The sequence below is a fragment of the Falco naumanni genome, chromosome 6, assembly GCF_017639655.2.
Source record: "Falco naumanni isolate bFalNau1 chromosome 6, bFalNau1.pat, whole genome shotgun sequence".
Classification (NCBI taxonomy): Eukaryota; Metazoa; Chordata; class Aves; order Falconiformes; family Falconidae; genus Falco; species Falco naumanni.
Genome location: NC_054059.1, coordinates 4,779,350 through 4,803,201, shown reverse-complemented (window position 1 = coordinate 4,803,201; position 23,852 = coordinate 4,779,350). Strand labels below are relative to the sequence as shown.

The 23,852-nt window shown below is 41.8% G+C and overlaps 2 protein-coding genes across 3 annotated transcripts in view; both read right to left on the bottom strand.

Annotated features, from left to right (window-relative positions):
* The window catches only part of UBE2J1 (ubiquitin conjugating enzyme E2 J1), a 43,043-nt gene extending 41,013 nt beyond the window's left edge, over positions 1-2,030 (bottom strand). The window contains exon 1 of the mRNA XM_040599044.1: positions 1,944-2,030. The gene's annotated coding sequence lies outside the window, so the exon portion shown is untranslated. The remainder of the gene's footprint in view (positions 1-1,943) is intronic.
* Positions 2,031-2,523: 493 nt separating this feature from the next.
* On the bottom strand, positions 2,524-21,872 carry RRAGD (Ras related GTP binding D). 2 transcript variants are annotated; one of them, XM_040599042.1, is made up of 7 exons: positions 21,510-21,872; positions 14,939-15,234; positions 14,327-14,526; positions 13,205-13,319; positions 7,352-7,494; positions 5,378-5,526; positions 2,524-3,435 (listed from the first exon to the last, which is right to left on the bottom strand). In XM_040599042.1, exons 1-7 carry the CDS (start codon positions 21,652-21,654, stop codon positions 3,284-3,286), a joined length of 1,200 nt encoding a protein of 399 aa, XP_040454976.1. In that variant the 5' UTR covers positions 21,655-21,872; the 3' UTR covers positions 2,524-3,283. The 2 variants fall into 2 exon arrangements, with proteins under 2 accessions (XP_040454976.1, XP_040454975.1); XM_040599041.1 differs by lacking the exon at positions 21,510-21,872 and adding an exon at positions 16,488-17,535.
* Between the last annotated feature and the right edge of the window lie 1,980 nt (positions 21,873-23,852).

Genomic DNA, 23,852 nt, shown 5'->3' with positions numbered 1-23,852 from the left:
ATCCATATGAATGTTATCTTGTAAAATATGTTCCAGAGATGATGAAGAAATGTTTAGAATCTGACTGCCAGCATGAACTGTAACTTGAATATGAACATGTATTTTATGGTGTGCATACATACCAAGCTACAGCATAAATATGTTGAGTAATTTTTAAGGATGTTAGTAGCATGTAATGGATTTTATACAATTCAGCTATTTTTGTACTTAGTATTTTTTCAGTAGCTTTTTTCCCCAAGACCTAGCCTGTAGCTCGTAATGCCTATAAGCCAAAGAGAAAATAGACTGGCAGGAACCAAGGAAACTGGGTATCTGACCTGTTCATGACTAAACACCTACACAGAGACAGCAAAATGAGAAAGTTAACACAGAAGATACCAAGGCAAAAGCAAAATGAAAAGGAACAGTCTGTTAGATTCTTTTTAAAATGTAGCCATTAGAAGAGATGTGCATGAGCTAATGTGCAGATATTAATACAGTGGGAAATCAAGTCGGATGTCAACCATATGCACCATATCAGAGGAGCCCAACAGCTTCCCAACCAAGCTAATTTCTCATTTTCCACACAGCTGAAATGGGTGAAATTGAGGTGTTTGTTGGTAATTGAGTAAATTCATATGTGGCTATCAATAAATATTTAGAATCTGAATATGAAATTTTGGTGTTAATGATCAGATTTCCCCATTGAAAAGGACAGAAATAAAGCCGCAGCAACAAAGATCACGATGTAATAACATCGTGCACATGATTCTGCACAAAAATGGAAAAAGCTCAATGTTCAATTTAAGAAAAAAATATTCTGCAATGACTATTGCAAATGACAGGGACAGTAAACATGTCATTAAAGCAAACAGTTGCTACCGTATATGATGACCTGTTTAGGGTGATTTTCTTTAATTCTTCAACTTAATCTGATGATACATATAAAAATGGCTGGAGTTTTTAGGTTCTTTAAAATTTATTTTAAAAATCACTGCAGTACTTTCACAGAATTAACTCCCTTAGTATAAAACTTTATCACAGGAGTGCAATTTCACATGCAAGAAAACCCAGAATTTTTCTTTTAATGAGAAAAAAATAATTGTTCCATCACAAAACATGAGGCTTCAAATGATCCATTTGAATTATACTTTATCAGAGTAGTTTGCTCCTGTCAATCACACTTCCACGCTAACGCATAGCATGTCTGTAATCACAGAATTTTAGAAAAGACATTCCAGCACTGTAACATTTTAATATCCATGTTCCAGTGCATGCTTAAGGATGCATTTTAACTCTTCAAAGAATCCATTAAGTACTCCAGGCCGCTGCCTATTGAATTGCTTACAAAGATTTCCTCAACTACAGCAAGTTGCTGGAACCAATCTTTTACAGTTACACAGCTCCTGACTTTAAAGTGCCTATGGGATGCTAAATTGATTTAGGTTTATTCTAAACCAGTGTTTTAAAGAGACATGGCTTGTTCAATAATGGTCCCTATTGTGTGTAGGTAACTCCAATGATACATAAAAACGGAGACTCACAGATCAGGCATTTTGGAAATACTGCACTATTTGGAAAGTGATTACTTATTGCACAATTTCTAATTTTAAAAATGGTACCTCAACACTGCCTTGTCAGAAGTGGCTCTTGTAGCATATGGGGTATTACCCTTTAAAGTAAAGCCTAGGATCTCAATAAAATCTAAAAGAAAAAGAAAGAGATTTGAAATACAGAAACTTTGCATTTGCATTGAAACCACAACTGAATTTGGACTTGCTAACCACAGGTTAAACCCCTCCTTATTCAACACTGGGGGCTCTTAACTCACTGATAGACATGTAGCATTATGCCTTACCTTGGCTAAGGGAAAACTTTCACATTTCAATTTCCCATCTGTCTCCAGAACTATCTCAGCTAGGGGGAGATTAATTATGAATGAGTGAGGTACCAGCTCCCCTTACCTGTCTCTGGTGTATGGCAAACTGCCTCTCATTCAGCTCGTGCTCTTCCCTCTCCCAAGAGCTGCCGACAACACTGCCAGACTGTGCATGCAATTGGTTTGTGGCAGGACTGGGGGGAAAAAAAAACAGTTGCTCTTCGGACTAGAAACTGTAATTTTGTATCATTAATTAAACAAAACCAGTGGATACAGAACTCAGAAAATAAGCTTTACTTTTTTAGGTTTGAGAGTGCTCTGCTGTCCTGGCTGCTCCTGTGGTAAGTCTGCCCATGTTCAATATTAAAATAAAAATTAGTGATGTACGCTGATCACTACAGCAGGTAAGGTTGTCCAGTCCTCATTTTAATGGCCTCTTCTTGATTTCAATCACAGACATACCCCTGTTAGAGGAAACCAGAACACACTGCCAGCACCTTTAGGACTTTCTATCAGTACATCAGAACACCAGGGTGGAAATACATAACACATTCTTCACTGTGCCAACTGTAGATGTGCAGGCTCTCAAATCAAACTTAGCAATTCAAACTTTCAGATACAACACCCTCCTCTGAAGCCTTATAAAAATACAAGTGCAACATAGAGCCATTTTACAAAACAATTTATCTTTATAGAAAGGTATTTTAGTGGTATATGCTGAGGTAAATAATAAAAACAGACCCAATAGAGGGCACAACCAGTGTTATGGAGAACTCCAGATGAAATCTGGCCAAAAGCCTGTTTTATAAAAGCTAATATTTACCTACCAGTTATGATCCCTGGAAAGGTGCTTATTGCTGTAATACTTCAAAATTATTCTTCAGTTTACAAATTGAAAAATATATGAAATTAGATCTGTATGAATGTTAGGTATTAGCTGTCACAAATTTTAAAAGGCATTGTACCAAGTTTTCTTAATTGTTTACTAACCAATTTGATTGTAGCAGGTAAATAAACTACAGCATACATTTTACCTGACACCATGCATCAAAATCACCATAAAAACTAAGTTTATCAAAGTCCAACTCCACAAGTAAAACATGAAAAAGTGCAAATTATGTACCCAGTATTTCTGTCACAGCTGTTTTTTCTTAATATGGCATGAAAAAGGTTTACAGCATATATTAAGAAAATTCTTACAAGTGTTCACCTCAATGCTTATATATACAACATTTTTGCTCAAAGTGCTCACTATATGAAAAAAAGATTGGATAAAAATATTTAAACAGTGCTTTCTGAACATTCAGGGCAAATTCATATAATACATCAGTCCCGTTTGTTTTTCTTTTCACTCAGTGCAATGAGATGCAGAAGTCACATCAACTTCAGGCAAACTTTGCTTGCCACACTGCCAGGAAACCTCAGTTACAGTGGCATTCTTGGTGTCCCATTGGGAGTGGGTCTTTTATTTTTTTGCATGTGGCTTTGATGTTTTCGAGATCTTACTACTTTCATTCTTACTTCAAATACTTCTTGTATGGCTTTTCGAAAACAATGGAAATTGTAGTCTATTAATCCTACAGAGACAGAAATATTCTCCATATTAATAAAAACATTTATATACATTAAGTAATGAAAAAATTGCTTATATTCTACATTTAGTGAAATACCACACTCTCTCTCTCTGGAGGTCATGATCAGTGAATTTTCCGGGCATTTTCTTCTGTGCTAAGCAAAAGCACATTTAATTAATACACATAATTCGCTGAGCATTATAGTTTCATACTACATCTGATACCAAACATACTTTCTAGTCTTAAGAGAAAACAAATAGAAGTTCACTGGCAGATAAAGCTTTAACTTAATAAAGAGCTTTGAAGAAGTGCTCATCACACTGCAAGAAAAAATATTTCAGAAGATATCGTGTCATTTTGTAAATTTGCTTTACAGAATAACTGTGATAAAAATAAGTAGCATCTAGTAATTAAAGAATTTTCATTTTTTGACAATGCGTAAGCTTTGAAACAGATACTTTATAGAAATATCACCAAATAAGAGCCAGCTATATTTCATCTTACATTGTAACTGAAAAATAACACAATAGACATGCTGTTAGATTACATATATACATAATAGGCAGATAACATTACCATGTGAGTAGGCTGAATACGATCCCACAGAAAAGCTGTAAAGCCATATTGGTAGTCAATTGGAAGACACTGGGTGCTACGGTTGTATAATACTGGAATACAATTTTAGAATTATGCTACTGTGCGTATGACCTCATTCCAGGTTAATGCAGTAAGTTTTCTAAACTGAAATACTGCAGTGTTTTCCACTTCAATTTTGTTAAGAGGACATGGTATATATTTCAAGTGGTTTAAACTCTAACCATGTTACACTTTAATTTTTTTCCAGGAATTTTTTTTCTCTCTCCCTATAGTTCAGACAAAATATTATGTGGAAGTCTCCAGGCACCAAAAGCTAATCTGCATTGTAATACCAGAACTGTACTGTTGAAGAGTACAGGCTACAGCACAAAGCGTCACAAACCATGCAGACGCAACAACTTGACACAGTTGCGAACAAACCCTAAGAGCTGTTTACTCAATATGGTGTCTTTTCTGAAACAGTGTTGTTGTAGGTACATAAAGTAACACTCCTTATGCTTACAGCAGAAAAAGAAAGTGACCATATCGAACATTCATAGATAATAAAGGTGGTATGGGTATGAAAGAGAAATCTGACCAGTTGAAGTTCTATAAAATAAATGCTAAATAGCTGTCAACAGCTCAGCAGACATGGTAGGAGTACTGCATTCACAAACACACCAACACTGACTGGTGAATTAATATCAAGATGGCTACACAAGCCCAAATGATGGCTCATTCCTCCACTGCTCAGTTCTGGTCTCGGCATTTCACTAAGACAAGTAACTCAGTGAACATCATGCCAGCAAGGAGAGCGATTATGAACTAAGCTTTCAGTATTGACCTTGATCAGGGTCAGAGAGATAACCAAGAAATTTTATGCACTTTAAAACTGCAAAATATGAAAGCTACCTAGGTCCCAAATACGCAGCTTTTCAAAAGCCTCCTTTCAGAGATGAGAAAAGCAAGAACATATTTCTATCAGCCAGTTCCAGTAATTTTCCCGTGGTTATGGCACACAAGCTGTTCCAAATGCATATGCTGGCGCCAACAGGCACAAATCAATGTCAGCCAAGATAAACTGACACATTCTACTGTTGCAGATGGAAGCTTTACTGCTCTGGATGTAAACTTTCCTATGCTTTCATATCAGAAAGTTGTCAAATACGTTTATGATTTCATTTTATCTTAATGCCAGCACAAATACTTCATGCCTTAAACATGTTACGTAAGCTCTATCAAGCTGTACTTACCTTTAATATTTGTGATACACCTAAGAGACCGTTATCAGCTAATGACAACCACAGTTATTCATTAACTCACTAACACAAGGGAAAAGTAATGCAATACTAGAAAAGGGGGAAAATACCTTTTCTCTCAAAGCTTTCTTCTCTGACAAAACAAACAAGAGCAAGGAATTTCGTCACCTCTTTTAAATACAGGACAGTTGTATTGTTCAGTTTTATGATTGCCATTGATTCTTTGTCATAAGGAGTTCCAGTGCCATCATCTTTAAGCCTAAAGGGTAACATTCAAACAAACAAACAAACAAGGAAAGATAAGCAGATAAGCCACCAGACAAGCTAACAAAAGTACTCCCCCCATTGGTTCTTTCACCAGATGATCTCAAATTTTATGAAATTTACATTTTAGCTTTTCAGAGAGACTCTTCCTCAAACTACACTTTACATAAACTAAGACGACATAGAGATTATATCTTTTATCCAATAACATATAAAATCTTAAGATTTGGGGCTAGAAATCAGATTGTTTGACTGCAAAGTACCTGAACTGAAGCTTTATTTTTTCCTCTGTTAGTTACCAACCTTTTAGCACAAGGCTGTATTTTCTTTTAATCAATGCACTGTATTATGACTTTATCTAAAACATGTGAACCAGTAAGTCTGTACTGATAATTCCAAATCCAGTAAACTTGCTTGAGCAGTGGCAGCTGACTGATAGTTTAAGCCATCATGAGACTTGCCTCACGAGATGCTGACTTTTGCAACAACCCATCATGAAGAGATTTCTCTTTCACAGATGATGTGTCATGATGATCACTGTATTAGTTTTGTACCTTGCAATTTTGCCCTCGTTCCTGAATGCACGCACAGATCTTGTTAAATGGGTAGTTATCACCAACCTCCCATAAAAATTAGTATCAATAACATATTAAGGTAGCAAGTTCCACAGACGCTTCAGGAACAGAACACAAGAAATTAACTGTAGTATCATGCCTTTAGTCTACAGCTAAAACACGGCAACCAGATTTCTGGTGATAAACGCTAAGTGGTTACACAAAGACAGTGGCAGTGTGACATTCTGTGAGTAGAGTGTTCCACAAGTCGTGTTGTACAGGCAATAAACACACGTATAGTCTTTTGAACTATGCAGCAGCAACTTTCTCTGTACAAAAAAAATGCCACAGAATCAGCATCCTTCATTGTGCACCTCTGTAAAACACAAGTTCTTCTACAGTTACTGAAGTGACTGACTCCAAAATCTGGAACACACAGTAGAATATACAAACCTAAGAATCTTTAGAAAGATTCAAAATTTTCCCTTCAAAGTTCTAATGTTTATTGCACACTTGCACCAAGATTCTCCCTTATACCTTCTCCAACAGTGCAATACATCTGTCAGTGGGTAAAAACGGAAGGCCACCTAAGAATCCCACACTCTAAGCACGCTGTGATTTAGCCTCCAAGTCTTCTTAATGTACTGACTCTTAATGTGCCCCCATCTTTCCCAGGAATAGCTGGCATTACATTTGGCCAAGGGCCAAGGCATTTAAAACATAACTTGCAAGTAGATGCACATGCTACCACAGGAGATCTCCAGCTACCAATGTATAAGGAGGAGAAACTGAAAAAAACCCCACAAAGGTCATGTAGGGAAAAAGAGGACAGACAATGAAGAACCGAATGAAGCAGGAGTGAAGCAGCTCACTAAGGCCAGTAGAGGCCACTAGCTATTAAAGTAAACAAAACTAAATATGGCCCCAATTTTTTTTAACATGGGAGGCATCCTTCTGTTAAAATTCGTCCCTGGGGAACAAAAAAATGTTGTTAATGTTTCCTTTTGGTTTACGTTGGTTACTTCCCACTCCTTTCTCCAAAAAAAACTTATTAGAAAAGAAGGTGTTCACAAAAGAGGCTAGGCTGGAAACAGTGCTTGTTGCTAGCAGGGGATCCGTACCTCAGAGGCATGCCGTTTCCTCCTTCTTACCTGTCCTGACAAATTACACAGTCTCATTATTGTTTATACTGACATCATTCCAATTCTAAAGGCCATTCGGATTCCAGGTACACAGTTTTATGAATAACGTTAACAATTTACTTACCCATATATACAAGAAATGTCAATGACAACATCTATCATATCACAGCAGAGCTCGTAAGTTTGCATATCCACTGGAGTACTGTCCGTTGCAATATAGATCTTACTGACTACATCAAATAAAAATGCTTTTTCGATCCCAGAATTCTATTTAAGAAAAGAAGAAAGAAAAATAAAATGGAAACCATGCCTTCAAATTAATAAGCTTTTTTGTTCCCCTACATGTCCGTTACATAAAAAGCTAGGCTGAAGAAGTGGAAGTTAAACTGCAATCAAGCTCATTTTGGAAGAACTGTACCTACAGCACTCTCATATTTGTAGCAAACCTTGATGATTACAGACCTTCTGACACACTCTGTCTCTGAGCAGACATGATGCCAAGTTACACTCCCATACTCCCCCCTCTGGAAAACATCTGGAGAGATTACATTTATTTTCAGGGGGAAAAAGTCTTCCAAGATCAAGCTTTTGGGTTCTTGACTGTAACAATGGACATATAGAGACAGCTGTAATTTAAAGTTATTCTAGCTGGACATGCAAGAAGGTAGAAACAAGAAAAAGAAAAATTTAATGGACAAAGAATGCAGCAGTGCTTAGGCACTAATTTCTCAAGGGAACCGAGAAATTGTCTCTGGGGTTTGTAGGTGTTTTAGTGTCTGGTTCCTTAGAACATCTTTCAGAACCACAGGAGAAAGACCAGTATTTTGATGGTGCTCTTTCAGTTTTCATGTAGCATTGGTGGTTAAACCCATGTTTATAATGCTAAGGCTTGCTAATGTGATGACAGCTATGTTCCTGTCACCCTGCCAAGCTGATTACGACTCACTCCATACTGGAAATGTATTGTATTCATGGTTCTCAGAGGCTAGCCAGGAATGCTAGCTCATACTCTTTGTGAAGATAAGGTAAACTGCCATAAGCCTCTGCTTCCTGGACGAGGAAAAAATATGTACTGCTTAACTGAAAACAGTAGTTTGCTTGCTGATACCAAGGGATTATTGCACCTGAGCAGCTGTCCCAGCATGAACACAACGGGCAATTTCCCAGTGCTGCTAAAGCTCAAGCTACAAAATGTCCTTCAGAATTCACGTATACAGGAAGAGAAGCAACTTTCTTCATCAAACCAAATTTTCTCCATATATGGGCTTCCCTTTTTAATATGGTTTGGGACTGCTGCCACAGCGGTTTTGTAGCTACCAAAACCACACCGAAAGCCCCTGACACACTTTAATAGCTTCAGCTTCCTTCATAGTTGCAGAATTTTTCCTTTTTTCTTCTTTCTTTTCCAAGTCAACTATTTAACAAAGAATTAAGAGATTAAAAAGTGACCCCCCACTTTCCAAATTTCTTGAAATAGGTAGAAAAATTTTAATGCTAGGTATGCTATTGAACAATGGCCAGCAATATTTTGGCCATTTTCTTCTTAAAGAGGCTTAATTCTTCCACCATCGCGCACACAGCCCAGAGGTGAATTTCTTGCATTTCATTGTGGAAAAGACTCTGTGAGTGGCACATTTCAGTAAGTCATTAATAAGAAGCAATTTAAAACAAAGCATAAACTGTGGATACCTTAGGTACATAGGCTGAAGCACACAATGTACAAGGATAGTCTCAAAAGAACTGGCTTTGTTCAGCCTGAAGAGAAGAAAGCTCGTTGCTATCTACAAATACCTAATGTAAGGGTGCAGAGAAGGCAGAGATGAAGTCTTCTCAGAGCTACCATGTTGGAGGACAAGAGGCAAAAGACACAAGCTGAAATTCTAACTTGATATAAGAAAAAAAAAAAATAAGCAGGAGAGTGATGAAGCACTGGGACATGCTGACCTCAGAGTTTGTAGTTTCCACCCTTGAAGATACACAAAGCAGGGCTGGATCCAGCCATGAGCAACCTGCTCTAACTAGCCTGACTGAGCAGGAGCTGACCTCTAAAAGTCCTTTTCAGCCTACACACCTCTGTAAGTCTACATTCTTTGAGCACTAAGAACAAAAACGTATGCATGTTTATTTTGGTTATTCTGGCCACAAGTGATAATTCTGTAATTTTAATTTTTAAATAATAATTCCGACAGCACCTCACAAACTTCAACAGATGCTGTAAAATAAGATTTATCACGAGATTCACCTGTAACTATTATGTAAGTATATAGCCATACTTCATTGCCAGAATATGTATTTGAAAATAAGTCATTTTAGACAAAAGAAGTTGGAACTCAAGCCCTGTAGTGTCATTCATGAAGAATCAATTATGAACTTTTGCATTATATAGAGAGCTATAGTGACAATTTCAGCTGTACAGGTGAGACATACTTTACATTATTGAGATGCAGTGACAATATAATAACATTTAACAATGAGAAGTGATTTTTCCATCTCAGAACTCCAGCTGCTGCAGCCTGCCTGCTGTACTCATAGTGACAGTTTAAAAGGTTTTTATCTGGAGACATCTGCCATGTCAGCAGTTATGCCTGATGGTAAGGGCTGAGCTTGGTGTCTTTACTTAAACCACGCTCGTTGTCACTGAAATTAATACATCGTGGTAGGACTTACTGATAAACTTTCTTTTCCAAGTCAACTATTTAACGAAGTTATTGACAGACTGCTTCTGTCAAACTTTGTATGATGACAGTAACCTCTGCAACAGGGTAGGATAGACTGCCGGGAGTAGTAACCACTGAATTGTACCCACATGACTCCAAAGATTTTATTTGCCCTGGGTTTTAGTACCACTTTAAACAAAAAAAGTAAAGGATTTGCCAGAACGTTTGAGAGGAAATTGCTCAAGGGAAAAAAAAATAATCACAAACAATAATTACAAGTCATAAAACAAATCAGGAAACAGTGAATAAAAAATACTATTCAAAGAGACATTGCATCCTTAATGCTCAGTCAGGGAAAATGAAAATAAGAAATCAACTGTTTCTGTTACTTCAGCAGTAGGGTTCCTTATTACAGAAACAAAGGCCAACAGCTGCCTTACACAACTGAACAAAATGCTGCCACTGATGTCAATGAGAGCAGGGTCAGAATAAGCACTAGTTATCTCTGACACAACCCTACAGTCTGGAAAGAAGATGTAACGTGTGCTAGAAGCTTTATCAAGCACTCTGAAGTGATGTAAGACTCTTCCATGGCTAATCTGAACCCAGAGAGTCACTACGAAAGATCTGCACGAATATATGAGATTTTATTTTAGATAGGTAAAAACCATGAGGTAGTTGAAATTCAAACCATGTTTCTCAACTACACTTGGTATGATAAAGTAGAAGGCAGTTTCTATTCTTTAAATGGAACGGGTTCAATAAAACTGGCAGTATTACTCCAATTCCTAGGTTAGGTAAATAGGCTTATCTTTTTCCTTCTTGAAAGTATGAAGAATAAGCCAGAATTTGGCCCTAAAAAGTAATTTTTACAAGTCACTTACAGTTAGGAATGAACTTCGGACAATTATTTAGACAGGTCTTGCAGCAAACTGCAGATGTCCTGAATGAGTTTTAGCTTGAAATACTACATTTGAATTTACAAATTATAAAATTTAAATAATTAAATAAACAAAACAACTTATTTTTATCATGATAACTCATTGTTTGTTTTTTTAACATCTCTCAAAGAAATCCCAACAATGCTAAAATGAAAATCCACATTCCCATTTCACACAACTTGATTGCTTGGTAAGGTCACAGTAATTAAAAACCAGAAATCCATCTATATGATAAGAGTTAGTCAGGTAAGGTTTACATGGGTTCTGAATGCCAAACCAACTGTTACTTTATGATTTACAAGCAGTTACATTAAAGAATGTAGAAGCAGTATTAACACACTGATGGTTCTTCAAACATACAAGCTAACACACTGTGGCACTACGAAGGTAGGCAAAAACCTGCTGTGAACTTCAGAGTGATCACAGATCTATTTTTGTAGTCATCAGCTTTTTCATGTTGGAAGTCTTCATGGCATAAATGAAAGCACATCCTCATGAATGTTGCTGCAAAACTCAAACTAGAACACCAATACACCCACACTTTGATATCCAACACACTGGCTTCCTGAAGTAAGGCATGACCAAAATCCACATCAAGATTTGTTGTCACTAAAGTGCTAAAGTAAAGAGGCACCTGCTAACTAATTCTGTGCTGGAGAATGATGTTTAGTCTTCTTGTGGTTGCAAATAGTCATTCCGAGTCTCCTGTCTACAGATAGAAGACACTTGTAAAAACAGACAGTAAGCATGCTGAGGACATAGTGATACAGCTAAACCTTCCTCTAGGTCATTAACAAACCGAGTTTTGCTCTATTTGGAGCTAAGAATCAGTTTGAGACTCTTTCTCATACTGAACAAAGGAACAAGTCTTTTTTGGACTTCCCATATATTTGAAAGACTCATTCTTCCTTACAAATTACATCTGACATTCTAGATATTATTGGAGCTGCCTCCTGGGTGTTCTGGGTGCACAAGCAACTGTTGTCAGTCATTCAGGTAGCAGCTTGTGCTTGATTCATCTGGTGGTTTGGTACAAATTCTTCAGCACCTCCAAACAATGAGGAGACCCCATACAGAGATGTGACTCACAATATGAGTCACTGGGGTGACTCTGGCACAAGCTGGACTATCATTCAGACAGCTTTCTCTTTAAGACTGTGTGGCTTATTCAATATCCAATATCCAACTGCTCCAGAACTTCTGTCAATACTCTTCTGTCCTAAGTGGATTTTGACACTGGATGGCACCTGGTATACAGTCCATTCATTGTGAAACAGCATAACTTGCTACTTAACAGTAGGAGAGTATGTTTTGGAAAGACCTTCCTCTAATCCTAGCTTTCCCTTTCAGCAACACATCCAACTCTTCTCTCTCTTCATTTTCACACCCTACACTGAGAAACTGTGAAGTCTAATTTTATTTTACAGGCTGTTGAATGATATTAAATATTTCATTACATCAAAATCACAAAAAAGAACAACAAAATGCCTTGCTTGGAAATTGAAGCCTGATAAATCAATGCTAGATGCAAGGTGCAAAATTAGAATATTGTGAGAAAGGGTGCAGTTTCAGGAGCTACTATGACCTGATTTAACGACCACCAAAACAGGGAGTTCCTCCTTTTTACAACCTACTCACCTACCCCTTTGCTCATGGCCACATGTTCCCATCTCTTGTCTTGTGCCAAAACAAGAGCATGTTGGACTCCTCCATGACCTGCTTTTAACTAAATTAAACAGCGCATTAGTGTGTGTCAGTGACTCCACGAGGGAACGGGTGAGTCTCAGAACCAGTGTATGTGTGATCTCTCTCCTTTACAGGAACAGCGGAGCCTCCACAGTAGTAACAAGCCACTAGATATACAAAGCTCCCTAACTGGCCTTCAGAGTAACTACAGAAGTGGTGAAAGTTGTGATGGACTCTATCTCTAAAAATTTCCAAGATAAGAGATTTTTTTTTTGAAGTGGGGTAAACTTTGATACAATGTAGAATGAATTCTAGGAAGCACTATAGACAGTTCTCCATAGGAGGTCAGACTAGATGATGTTCCTTTAAGAATTCATTTACAGAAGTTTTAAGTACTACTTAAATGCATGCAGCACAGACCTTTGCAACATTCAGATCAAGGTATGAGCAGAAAAGGGACGACTGCTAACCCACTTCATGTGATTCAGGAAATAGTCTCAGCTGCGCAGCAACACTGTGTAATAGACAGGGAGGCGAGGCCAAGCTGCATGTGGGTACATTTCAGCTAAGTTCTGGTAATTTCTCTGAGAGTTCACATTGCTCATAATGTCTCAGAAGGCAGTGAACAGAGTATCTGAACATGCATGTTGGACAGAGCCGGATCTACAGACAAAGTATGTAACAAGTACTTACTGAAATAAAGATGTTAAGCAGGTTTTCCAGTGTTGGGAGCTGCGGAATCAGTTTCTGTACCACTTTGCTAAATGCTTCAAATATAGAATGATCATATATGCTTGTCAGATAAAAGCTGGAAAAAAACGTCACCACATTTTCCTTTTAGCCACATACTGTGAACATGATGTACCTTTCATAGTATGAGTGAAATGAAATATTGTCAAACAGCAAGTGCCTACATTTTATGCAATTACCCCTTGTCATCAAAAGTCATTTGTTATGATTGAAGCATAGGACTTCATCTCCATACAAAAAAAAACCTCTAGACACTGCAAACTAGGCCTTGCTGTAGAACTTCATGATGCAACTCCCACCTTGGTATTCCTAAGAAAATATTTTTCAAATTGCAGGAGAGCAATATTACTGAGTACATCTGTTATGATCTATTTCTTTAAAGCTGTGGACCTATTTATCAATTCAATGATGCAGTCAAGTAGTTAAGAGCTCTAAAGAGCTCTTAACTTGGAGCAGGTCTCTCTTTTTAATATATTTGTACTTGGCTTTTGAATATATTTGTACTTGGCTTAAGTGCTAAAAAAGCCATGACAACTTCATGTCCTCTAGTTCCCAGTCTGCAGAAGTCCACTATTTTCCATTATTTGTACAATAATCTGCTTTATCAGCAGACAACGCAAAGATACAGCACCTGTCTTCCCCAAGTGGCTCCAAGCAGGCTGCAGCAGTGAGGACTAGCGATTGGGAGGGGACTGTGAGGCAGAGAGATATCAAAGAAGGCAAAAGCAATGTAGGTGGCATATACAATCTACTGTCTGGAGCTCTACTGGTTGCTGCTACTGTCCAAGAAACTTATTTCAAGAGAGCAGCTGCAGCAAAAACTGGTAGGACTCTGTCGTATTTGTCATCTGTTTTTAAGCACATCTCCTCTCCAGCTTTCCCTCCAAGACAGCAATCAGAAATAAAATACTTTGTTTGGCTCAGGTCAAATGCAATGTCTCTGATTATCCTTTTCCTTCATATATCAAAAGCTCATTGCCTGCTACTTCAAGAGAACAGAAAATGTTAACTTGTCAAATAAACTGCTCTCCTCTTTAGGATTCTCTGCATAGCAGCTTTTCTCACCTGAGGTGAATCTTCTCCAATCCAGCATCCGCAAGGTCATCGTTTGCCCTCTGGTGAATATCTCTTTGTGTTTCAATCTTGTGATCATCAGATAAACCATCCACTTTATGGATAAAGATTTCAAAGTTGATATCTGGATTCACTTTATAGGCTCTGGTCACAGTAAGATGCAGCCGAGCTAATGCTTCCATATAATCATCCTAATGAAGGAAAAAGAAAAGCTACAACTGTTGGAAAGTTCCTAAAATATATATACAAAATTTTGCGATACTTACTTTTAGATAATGCTACAGTTCGACAACAGCTTAATTTTTAAATTCCCTAGAAGCCTGAGTCTACATCCAGCATGTGCATCAATCTCATGCTGTCAGCACTTAGGAATCTGAGCAAGACCCTTGAGATGTTAAAGCAAATCAGGTAACTTTTGAACATACTGCAAAGAGAGCTTAAAAATAACCAAGCAGCTCTTCAAGTTTTAATGACTTTCTTTTAATGCATTTGTGATCTAAGTTAAGTACTTTATTTGCTCTGAAAAAAAAATATCTATGCTTTCCAACCCATTTATTGCTGAAGGAAGAAAAGGAAAAGGTAGTTTAAAGCCCCCTTTTTTACCTGAGAATCAATAACAAATATCAGTGCTCCAGTGCCTCTGAAAATCATCTCATAGTCAAATGTAGGATCAAAGAAGTCAATTTGCCCAGGAAAATCCCATATCTGAAAGTTGACAAAGGAGCTGTTGGAAACATCCTCTCTGCAGATCTTGTTTGTGCTCTCCAAGAAGAGAGTTTCATTAGGTGACATTTTGTGAAAGACAACTTTCTGAATGGAAGACTTCCCACTTCTTCTCAATCCCATGAGCAGGATTCTTGGCTTAACTTCAGTACTGAAGGGATCATTGAAATCCAAAACTGAATAAAATCACACAAGAAGAAAAGTAATAATCTATGGCAATACAATTAGTAACTACCAAATAACATGCATTTATTTTCATGCCATGTTTACTTGGATTGATGCAAATGTTACCAATTTTTAAGCTTAGGGAGCAGTGCTACAGGCATCTTAATTTGAATTATTTGCCCCTTAGCCTATACTATCAGAAAACCCACTTTTCACCTGTAAGAGGCTGCAGAAGGCTAAACCAGAAAATTTTCTAGTCCTGATCCAGTTATATTAGCATAAAGGTGGCTATGGGAGTAAACTATACTGTTATATCTGTGAGGACATGAATGTATAGCTATCCACACCTGTAAGGACATCAGCTTCAGTTTCAGGTATCTCTAATCAAAACAGCTACAACAGTCTAAATTGATGCATTTAGTTGGCCTATAACTTTTAAAAGTCCTTTGGTGCTGAGCTGAAAATTACTCTACACATAAATGGATAAAAGCTTCCAAACACCCCTGTGATACCCTGTCTGCACCATCAAACACAAGCAACACAAAAAACTGAGTTGTCAATGCTAAATCTGCAGAGTAAAGTTCACAGCACACAGTGGTCAGGTTTAAAATACTGATCAGACAACAGGCTAAACACACTAGCTGTCAGGCAGACCTTCTCCCACTCGCTGCAGTACAGACTATTCAACATAATTCATAGCACAACATGAATTGTATTTCTTCCCCTTTTTCTGCTGGGATAAATTTTGAATTGCAGAAAACTAACACATAATTGTTCATACACATCCTTCCTGAATATCCCCCCCCATACGTTAAGTGATCAAGTTTACTCCAAAAGTACAAAAATCCAAACCAAGAAACCTCAGCAACAAACTGAACCTGTTAATTTATTACACAGCCTTACAGGTTGAAAAACTTGGAAAGCTTGAAGGAACCCTTTGCCTAGGTGCATGTTTCGCACCCAGGGGTGGCAATCACATCTGTCCTCTTGCGCTCCTCAAGCCTCACTTCCAACTTTCAAACCAGAAGAGCAGGACGTGCCTTCAGAACCTCGTTCACGTCTGGTTTTGCCTCCTGAACTTCAGTTACAGAGAATGAGGGCTTCTCCGCGGAAGGTCTCGCAGAGTTAGCATAAAAGCATCCCTCGGCACCATCTACTGGCTCGTCAGTGGTTACGCCACTCAGTGGGGCCCCTACATCCATTACCGGTGGGATCCTACCCATTTTAAATCCATTTGAAAGGCCTTGACAGGTATTACACTTACTGTGCTCTTGCCAATTATCACGCATCAAACACTGCCACGCTGGAGCAGTGAGCAGATGAAACTCCTTCAAGCAGAATAGTGACTGGTAACTCCTTAAGAACCTCATCCTCCTAATGCAGCAATGGCCAACTTCTGCTGACTCAAACAATACATTTAGGAAGTAATAAACCACAGTCAACACGTTGCTCTACTCTTCCTGTCCACCAAGACAGTGATAGTACCCTCCTGCGGCTGCAAGAAACACGTGCCTACAACACTTCCCACCTATAGAAGAGTAATAAACATCTGCTCTAGGACAACGTAACAATATTTTATGTTTTGGGGGTACAGTCTTGTCAATAAAGGAAACCAAAGGTACAGGATTCAATGGCGTTTCCTCCACCCCACTCTCTTCTTTAACGTACAAAGTTTCCACAGCTGCCAAATGCAATTTCATTAATGTAATTCCATTAATGTGCATATATCCATATATCATGCAATTTGCATTTTGGTCATCAGAAGGGAAGAAAATTTATTCAAAGCTTTACAAGAACTTTATAAAGGCATGTAAAGAACACTCATCTGGTTGAGGCTTTATTGCATATTTCCGTAAGTTTAAAAAACTCCCACTTGCTCAGAACTTACACAACAGAACTTATGAAGCCTAATTTGCTATGGATTTGTACTTTGTGTCCCCTTCCTCTCCCCACCACAATAACCCCAACTTCTCCCTGCATGTCTTATGACATATCCTGCAAAAAACAGATATGACATGCTATGGCTGATCTGGAGCTCAACCCATGCTGGTTGGCTAAACTGTACACGTGTACACCCGTCTGCCAGCTGCTGCCACAGAGAGTGCACACAGCTGCTCCCCTGTCCCTCTCAGGACACTTTCATGTGGGTCTCTCCTCTCTTCTGAATGCCAGTTTTCGTCAAACTTGTGGGAACTTAATCACCCTTGAGATGTCTTTCATTCAAATTTGGTTGAAGGTAGACAGCAGTTTCCAAAGTTCTGACTGGTGATGAGACAACCAGAAGACAGGCTACCTATGTAACTCCCTTTTCTTTAAGAAACAGGCTGAAAACTCACATGTAGCTAAAAAAAAAATATTTAAAATAACTTGGGGTTTAAAATTGTTGTTGTATTAAATTATCCCGTGCTGTTAGATTTTTATGGATTGCAATACTAGAAAGAAATTGCTTTATATTAAAGCCATACTAAAAAAAAACCACAGTTGCAAGCACAGAGTTACCAATGAGAAGAAGGAACACCAGCTCTTCTGCTAGTAAGACTGTTATTTAACTTTTGAAATCCTGCCAGTTCAAAGACAGGGAAATGTAAATGAGTATCATCCAAACCTGATTAGATAGCAAGGCTGCTATAGCACTTTCCTCTGAAAGTTAAGAGATTACCTTATATGTAATGGAATTGGACGACACGCTGCCTGCCCACATTCCTTTGCAGAGTACATGACAGCTCCTTTAATTTGCCACAGAAATGCCAGTAGATGTATCACTGCAGCTTCCCAGACTAGGTTACTGAGTGAGATCATAATATGCCTAAGAGAAACGGTAAACTCTTCCCCATTCTGTAATGGGAAAGATAACTTTCCCTATTGTGAGATGCAATGCATTTCTTGCTTCATTCACTTTTGCAAAGAGTAAATGTTATAAAATCCCAGTTGCCAATGCATATCAAAGTCCTTCATATTTCAACTTTTCTAAGCAGCCATAAAGAACTGAAGTAACGGAAGTCACAATGGTTAGAACTGGTATCCTTTAAAGTATTCACAAATTAAACTTAACAAAGCCAAAAGTACTTTCCCCACAGAGAAGCACTCAATTCCTTACAAAATTTCTGTAATTGCAGTTGCCCTGGTTTATGGAGTGGAATTTATGTGCACTGCAATGTGCGGAAGAGCTGAGGAGTTAACTGAGAACTGCACGTAGTAGCCCTGACCTGTCTCACCAGGATGCACAACTCATAATGAATACTTCAATATCTCCTTCATGCTATTAGAGATATTAATTGATAATGAAAATAGTTTTTGAAGCCCATCCTGTATTCCACATCAATTGCAATTAATTGCCAGAGCAGATGACTATCAGTGCTTCACAGGCATACGTGATGGGGATGCCACGTCGGAAGGTGTATTTGTAGATCTCGCCAGTTTTCAAACATCCAAATAAAGCACTGCAGTTCATCTGCTCAAATGATGTCAAGTCAAAAGAAATTATTTTGCTTATGTTACTGTCCATAAGGTGACAAGCCTCTGAGTTTAGTTTTAAACTAATACAGATCATAATGATATTTTTTTTTTTGCTCACTAATGCAATTATGTCATTTTTAAGTTTTAACCTTTTTTGGGTAAAGGAGAATTAGGAGTCCCAAATTTTCCATTCATGTACCTTCAAGCCCACTGATCTCATAGCATTTCCAGTGCTACTATGACTGTGATATCTACAGCACTTTGGAGTGCTGTCAAAAGCCTTACAAAACACATACAATGAACATCTTCAACGCTAACAGATGGCCTGAGCCTAAACAATTAACAGAAAAAGCTTATAAGTAATCAGGAGAGCTGTTCAGCTACTGTGGGTTTATAAACATTGCAGAAATACCTGGTGGAAGGAAATTCTTGTAGCTAAAGAAAAGACTCAGAACCAGAAGACCTTGTTCCACTCTGCCACAAATTCATCAATCTGCAACGACATGCCTTAAAGCTACTTCCCTGGGGGCACTGCAGAGGGTTTCCCTGCTTCTAAATACTTTTTAATTGCATATATCAAAACTATGACTAGGCTTTATGTAAACTTCAGTGCTTTAAGGTCTCTGAATATGACCATATTTACAAAGTAAAAAGATTAACAAGAGGAGAAAAGCATGGTTTCAGCATTCAGGCTGGAGACAAGAAACCAGTATTGGGTGAGAGATAACCAATATGAAGTTTTGAAATCTCTTGTATGCCTACAGGCACAAATTACGCTTTTACTTTTAAGCCTGGCTTCTCCCTTCACTTTCAACAGCAACTGATTGAAGCTGTTCTCCTTACACTGCCCTTCCATTCTTTCTGTGTAGATAAGTGGAGGGTATGACACTGAATTTTGGACCACTTACCATACACATCCAGGAAGACAGAGGACAGAAACTGGGAAAAGGAAAGTCCCTTGCCTTGCAGCCCAGTATTAAATACAGAAAACACGGACCCAAACGGCAACCCCCTCCATTACAGATGCTCTGTGTCTCTCCAGAGAATTCAGAACGAAACAGAAAGCCAGGGGATCTGGATTGTTAAAATGGACCTTTGTTTTAATTCTGTGTAAAACAGGTCCCTGCATGGACTGTCTTCTGCAATTCAGGATGTAAAGGTTCGTTGCTGTTAAGTACAATATTCTGGTGTTGCTACGGAAGAAGCAATTGAAATTTTTAACAGCCTAACAAAGTTCCTATTGAAAACCACCCAAATAAATTCTGAGGACAGAATACAGATTACTTCTATATGGAAAAAGCTAAGTTAGTTTAGCACTAAAGAAATATGCTAAAATATATTCTCTTTGTGTCAAAATAAAAGGAATTATTTAGCAGTTGCAAGTAAGATTTTAATTAGTCTCAGCTACAGCTCTTACATCCTAGCATTCCCATATTCTGTAGCCATGAAGGATTGTACTCAAAACACCCCCCTCCCCAAAATTTCATTAGTCATGTGATACCTCCTAAAGCCCGCAGGACTGGGCCGTTAAGGAGAAGGTTCTGCATGCTAATAACCAGAGTAGGTTTAACAGATGTGGCCTTTCCTTATGCTATCATAAAAAGGTAGCTCTTTTTTCACTCAGAGATACTGAGCGTTCTCCAAGCTCCTTTGTGAAATACATCTCAGAAGAATGAATTCAGGCTCTGAATGAAAGCAACAGGCTCTGAGCTGGCATTGCCTTTTTTTACTGAATGAGACTGCTTTTCTTGGTAAGCCTGTCCTTCCCAGCATCACCATCCACACTGACACAGATACGCAGTGAATAACGTGGGTCCTCATATGCACAGACACATGGACAGCAGACATCTAGCGGAGCCTGCCACTGTGGGAACTGACATCCACAGCTGCAGAGCAGCCCTGCACACAGAGCTGCATGTCACCGCCACCTTTTATAGCCTGACACCCAACCCCCCCAACCCCCCCCCCCCCCCCCCCCCCCCCCCCCCGCCTCCTTGGCACACTCAAGTCACATCAGGCTGTGGCCACCAGTAGCCAGCAACTCTCACCCCAGACATGGAAAATACTGAAAGGAGATTACACACACACACACACTTTGCCTGCACTCCTTTTGCCTCCTCCCTTACCCCCAGTCCCTTCTGCTACCTGGCAGACCTTGCCCAGCTCCTGCCTCTGAGCTCCCCTCTCTGTGTCACGGCGGTAGCCCCCCAGGAGCGCCCTGTCCCCGTCCCCTCCCCCGGTCCCCTCGGCAGCATCCCCGTTCAGCCTGGCCTCTTACCACCCAGCCCGGTCCCAGCGAGGCCTGCCCTCTCCCCGGACGCCTCGGCCCCCTTCGTGCCTTGCCCACCCTCGCCGCGTCCCAGACGCCGCGGAAAGCCCGGCCTCCTCCCTGACCCGCATCCGCAGCCCAGCCGGGCCCGACCCCGCAGCCCAGCCGGGCCCGACCCCGCAGCCCAGCCGGGCCCGACCCCCGCAGCCCAGCCGGGCCCGACCCCCGCAGCCCAGCCGGGCCCGACCCCGCAGCCCAGCCGGGCCCGACCCCGCAGCCCAGCCGGGCCTCCCCGGCGGCGGCCCCGTCCCGCCCGCCACCGCCCCTGCCTCACCTCGGCCCCCGCCCGCCTCACCCGCACCTCCGCGCCCGCGGGGCCGGCCCTGCCCCGCACCGCCTCACCCCACACCCGCAGTCGCGGCCGGTCGCTGCCCCACAGCCCCCTCCGAGGCCGGCGCCCGCCCCCCCGGCTCTGCGGGGGCAGCCCCCGCGGCGGCCGCGACGCCGCTCCCCGCCGCCCTCGCTGCCGCGGCCGCTGCGGCCGCCCCGGGTGGCACTCACACGCCTCATCGCCGCCGCTCTCCGCGTCACCGTCCGAGGACTCGGCCCCGTCGGCGTAGCCCGCCAAGCCCACGATCTCCTCCTCCTCTTCCTCCTCCTCGTCCCCCTCTTCCTCCTCCGGCAGCTTCCTCGGCACCTGGCTCATGCCGGCCGCGGTCCCGCCGGGGCTCCGAGGGCCCCTCTGCCTCCGGGCGGCCTCGGGGCGCGCCTGGCCGCGGGCGCGGGGGGGCCCAGGTACCGCGCTGGCGCCGTGCCCTGCCGCCGCTCCCCGCCGCCGCCGCTCCCCTCCCCCGCACGGCGCTCGGCGGAGCGCGCGGCGCAGCCTGCCGGCGGGGCGCGCACCCAGCGGGCGGGGGAGGCGGCGTGACCCGCGTCACCTGACGCGGCCGGTCACGGGCCGGCGGGGCCTCCGCGCTCGCCCAGGCCCGGCCCCAGGCGCGGCACCGCCGCGGGCACCCGCCGCTGGCAGGCGGAGCCGGGCGCTGCGGTGCTCACGGCCGCGCCCCGGGGCCTGGCGGCCGCCGCCGCCGCCGCCTCCCGCCCCGGCCCTGCTGTCCCGCGGCGCCCTGCGCGGGCCTGGAGGCGCCCGTGGACGGCGCACAGGCGAGGCGCTGCCTCTGGTGTGCGGGGGGCCGAGCGGGGCGGCGGGCAGGTGTGCCAGCCTGCAGGTGTGCCAGCCTGCAGCACCGCAGTGGCGGCTGGCGGTTTTGTTGCAGCCAGCCCTCCCGGGGGGCCTCCAAGTCAATCGGGTCCTTGTCCCGCGTGGAGCCCAGCCCCACGGCAGGCTCTCGAGGGTGGCCCCCCGCATCACCCCCACGGGTGCCTCTGCCTTCGGCTTGTGGGAGACCCTGGGCCTCGGGCAGGACCCGCGTCTGCCCGGTGCTGCTCAGCCTGCGGATCCACTGTGCCCGCTCAGGGCCCAAATGGTGTTGGCGGCGCTGCCTGCGGCCGGCCTGATGGGCCTCCCATGTCGGCTGTGTCATCGTATGGCCGGGCCCAACACGTTAAGCCAGGCACTAATGGTGAGTGGTAACATCCGCAGTGTGGGTAAGAGAGATTATTTTGTTAATAATACCCTGGATGAAAGGAAGACTAAAGAAAGCCATGGCAGTGAAACCTTCTTGGAAGAGGATGAGGTTTTTGAAGCCCCTGACAGACTGAGGTGCACTCATCTGCCTGCCATTGCTTCCTCCAGACCAGCACTGTGAGGACAGACCTTCTACCTCTCAGCAAGGCCCTTTCTAAGGTGTTTCCAGTGCTGCTCTTGTCTGAGCACCACAGCACGTGTGTTAGCCCCTGGCGGTCGTCCCGCACTGCCTGCTGTAGTGACAGGCAGCTGAGCTCCCAACTCTGCAGCAGCACATTTTCCTCTGTTTCTCTCTTACTGCTTTTTCCTGTCTTGTCCTCCCTCCTTGCATTCAGTATAATGGTTTGACTCACGTTCGGAGTTTCCATATGTTCCCTGCAGCTCATTATTTTCCTACCTCTGTGCTGCGTGACAGTCTTCCCATAACCAGGCTGTTCAGGCTGCTGTAACCCACTTGAGATAATGGAGGCACACTTTTGTCCAGAAATGGGGGAAGAAATCCCCCTCTTTTGCTCCAGATTGTGACAAAGCTACCAATACACAGATGTATTGAAATGCCTTTCTTTATTCTCAATTTACCAACCTGCTTGGAAGTTTTGCTTGAACAGATTAACAATGTACCAAAAGATTATGGGAAACATTTCAAAGTTAAATCCCTTACAAGGAATTAGGACTTAAGTTTTAAGCAGGATTTTTTTAGCAGTCATCTTTTCAGCATTGTATCGTGGGACAGCCCTGGGAGGCATTAACCTGCTGAAAACTGATGGAAAGAGGAGGAGAGTTTCCAGGTCTGTAATGAATGAGTCTGTCTCATTCACCAGCTGACCACATCTGCACAGAAAGGACTATGAGGTTTCAGGGGTGGTTTTGGGAAGTGGGTCTTGCCCACAAATCTGACTGTCTCTTAGGTTTCTTTTATATTTACACAAAGAGCTATGAAACATCACCACTGAAAGAGAATAATCTGGAAATATTAAAATACTAAATCAAGGTGTAGAAGCTCAGGAATGAAAGGACTGGTTATGATGCAGCTCTTCCCACAACACTGATGTCAGTGACCTCCTGTTTGACCACAGCTTTGGGGTCAAAGCCACATAGACTCCAGGCCCATCGCTGGACGGGTTTTTAGAGTAGGGCTGAAGCACTTCTGCCAGCCCCTTGGCAATATAATCTGTCACAGCCTCTGCATGAGCTTCAAGATCTGCTCCTCCTCTGTCCCTTTGCCACCAAGTTGTTTTCTGTCCCCTCTGCACCTG

Coding starts and splice junctions, on each gene's coding strand:
- RRAGD (XM_040599042.1), bottom strand. CDS start 21,654: ATGAGCCAGGTGCCGAGGAAGCTGCCGGAGGAGGAAGAGGGGGACGAG. Junction 15,235..21,509: donor GAGCGGCGGCGATGAGGCGT/GTGAGTGCCACC, acceptor GATTTTATTCAG/TTTTGGATTTCAATGATCCC. Junction 7,495..13,204: donor TGCTTAACATCTTTATTTCA/GTAAGTACTTGT, acceptor TTTCTTAAATAG/AATTCTGGGATCGAAAAAGC.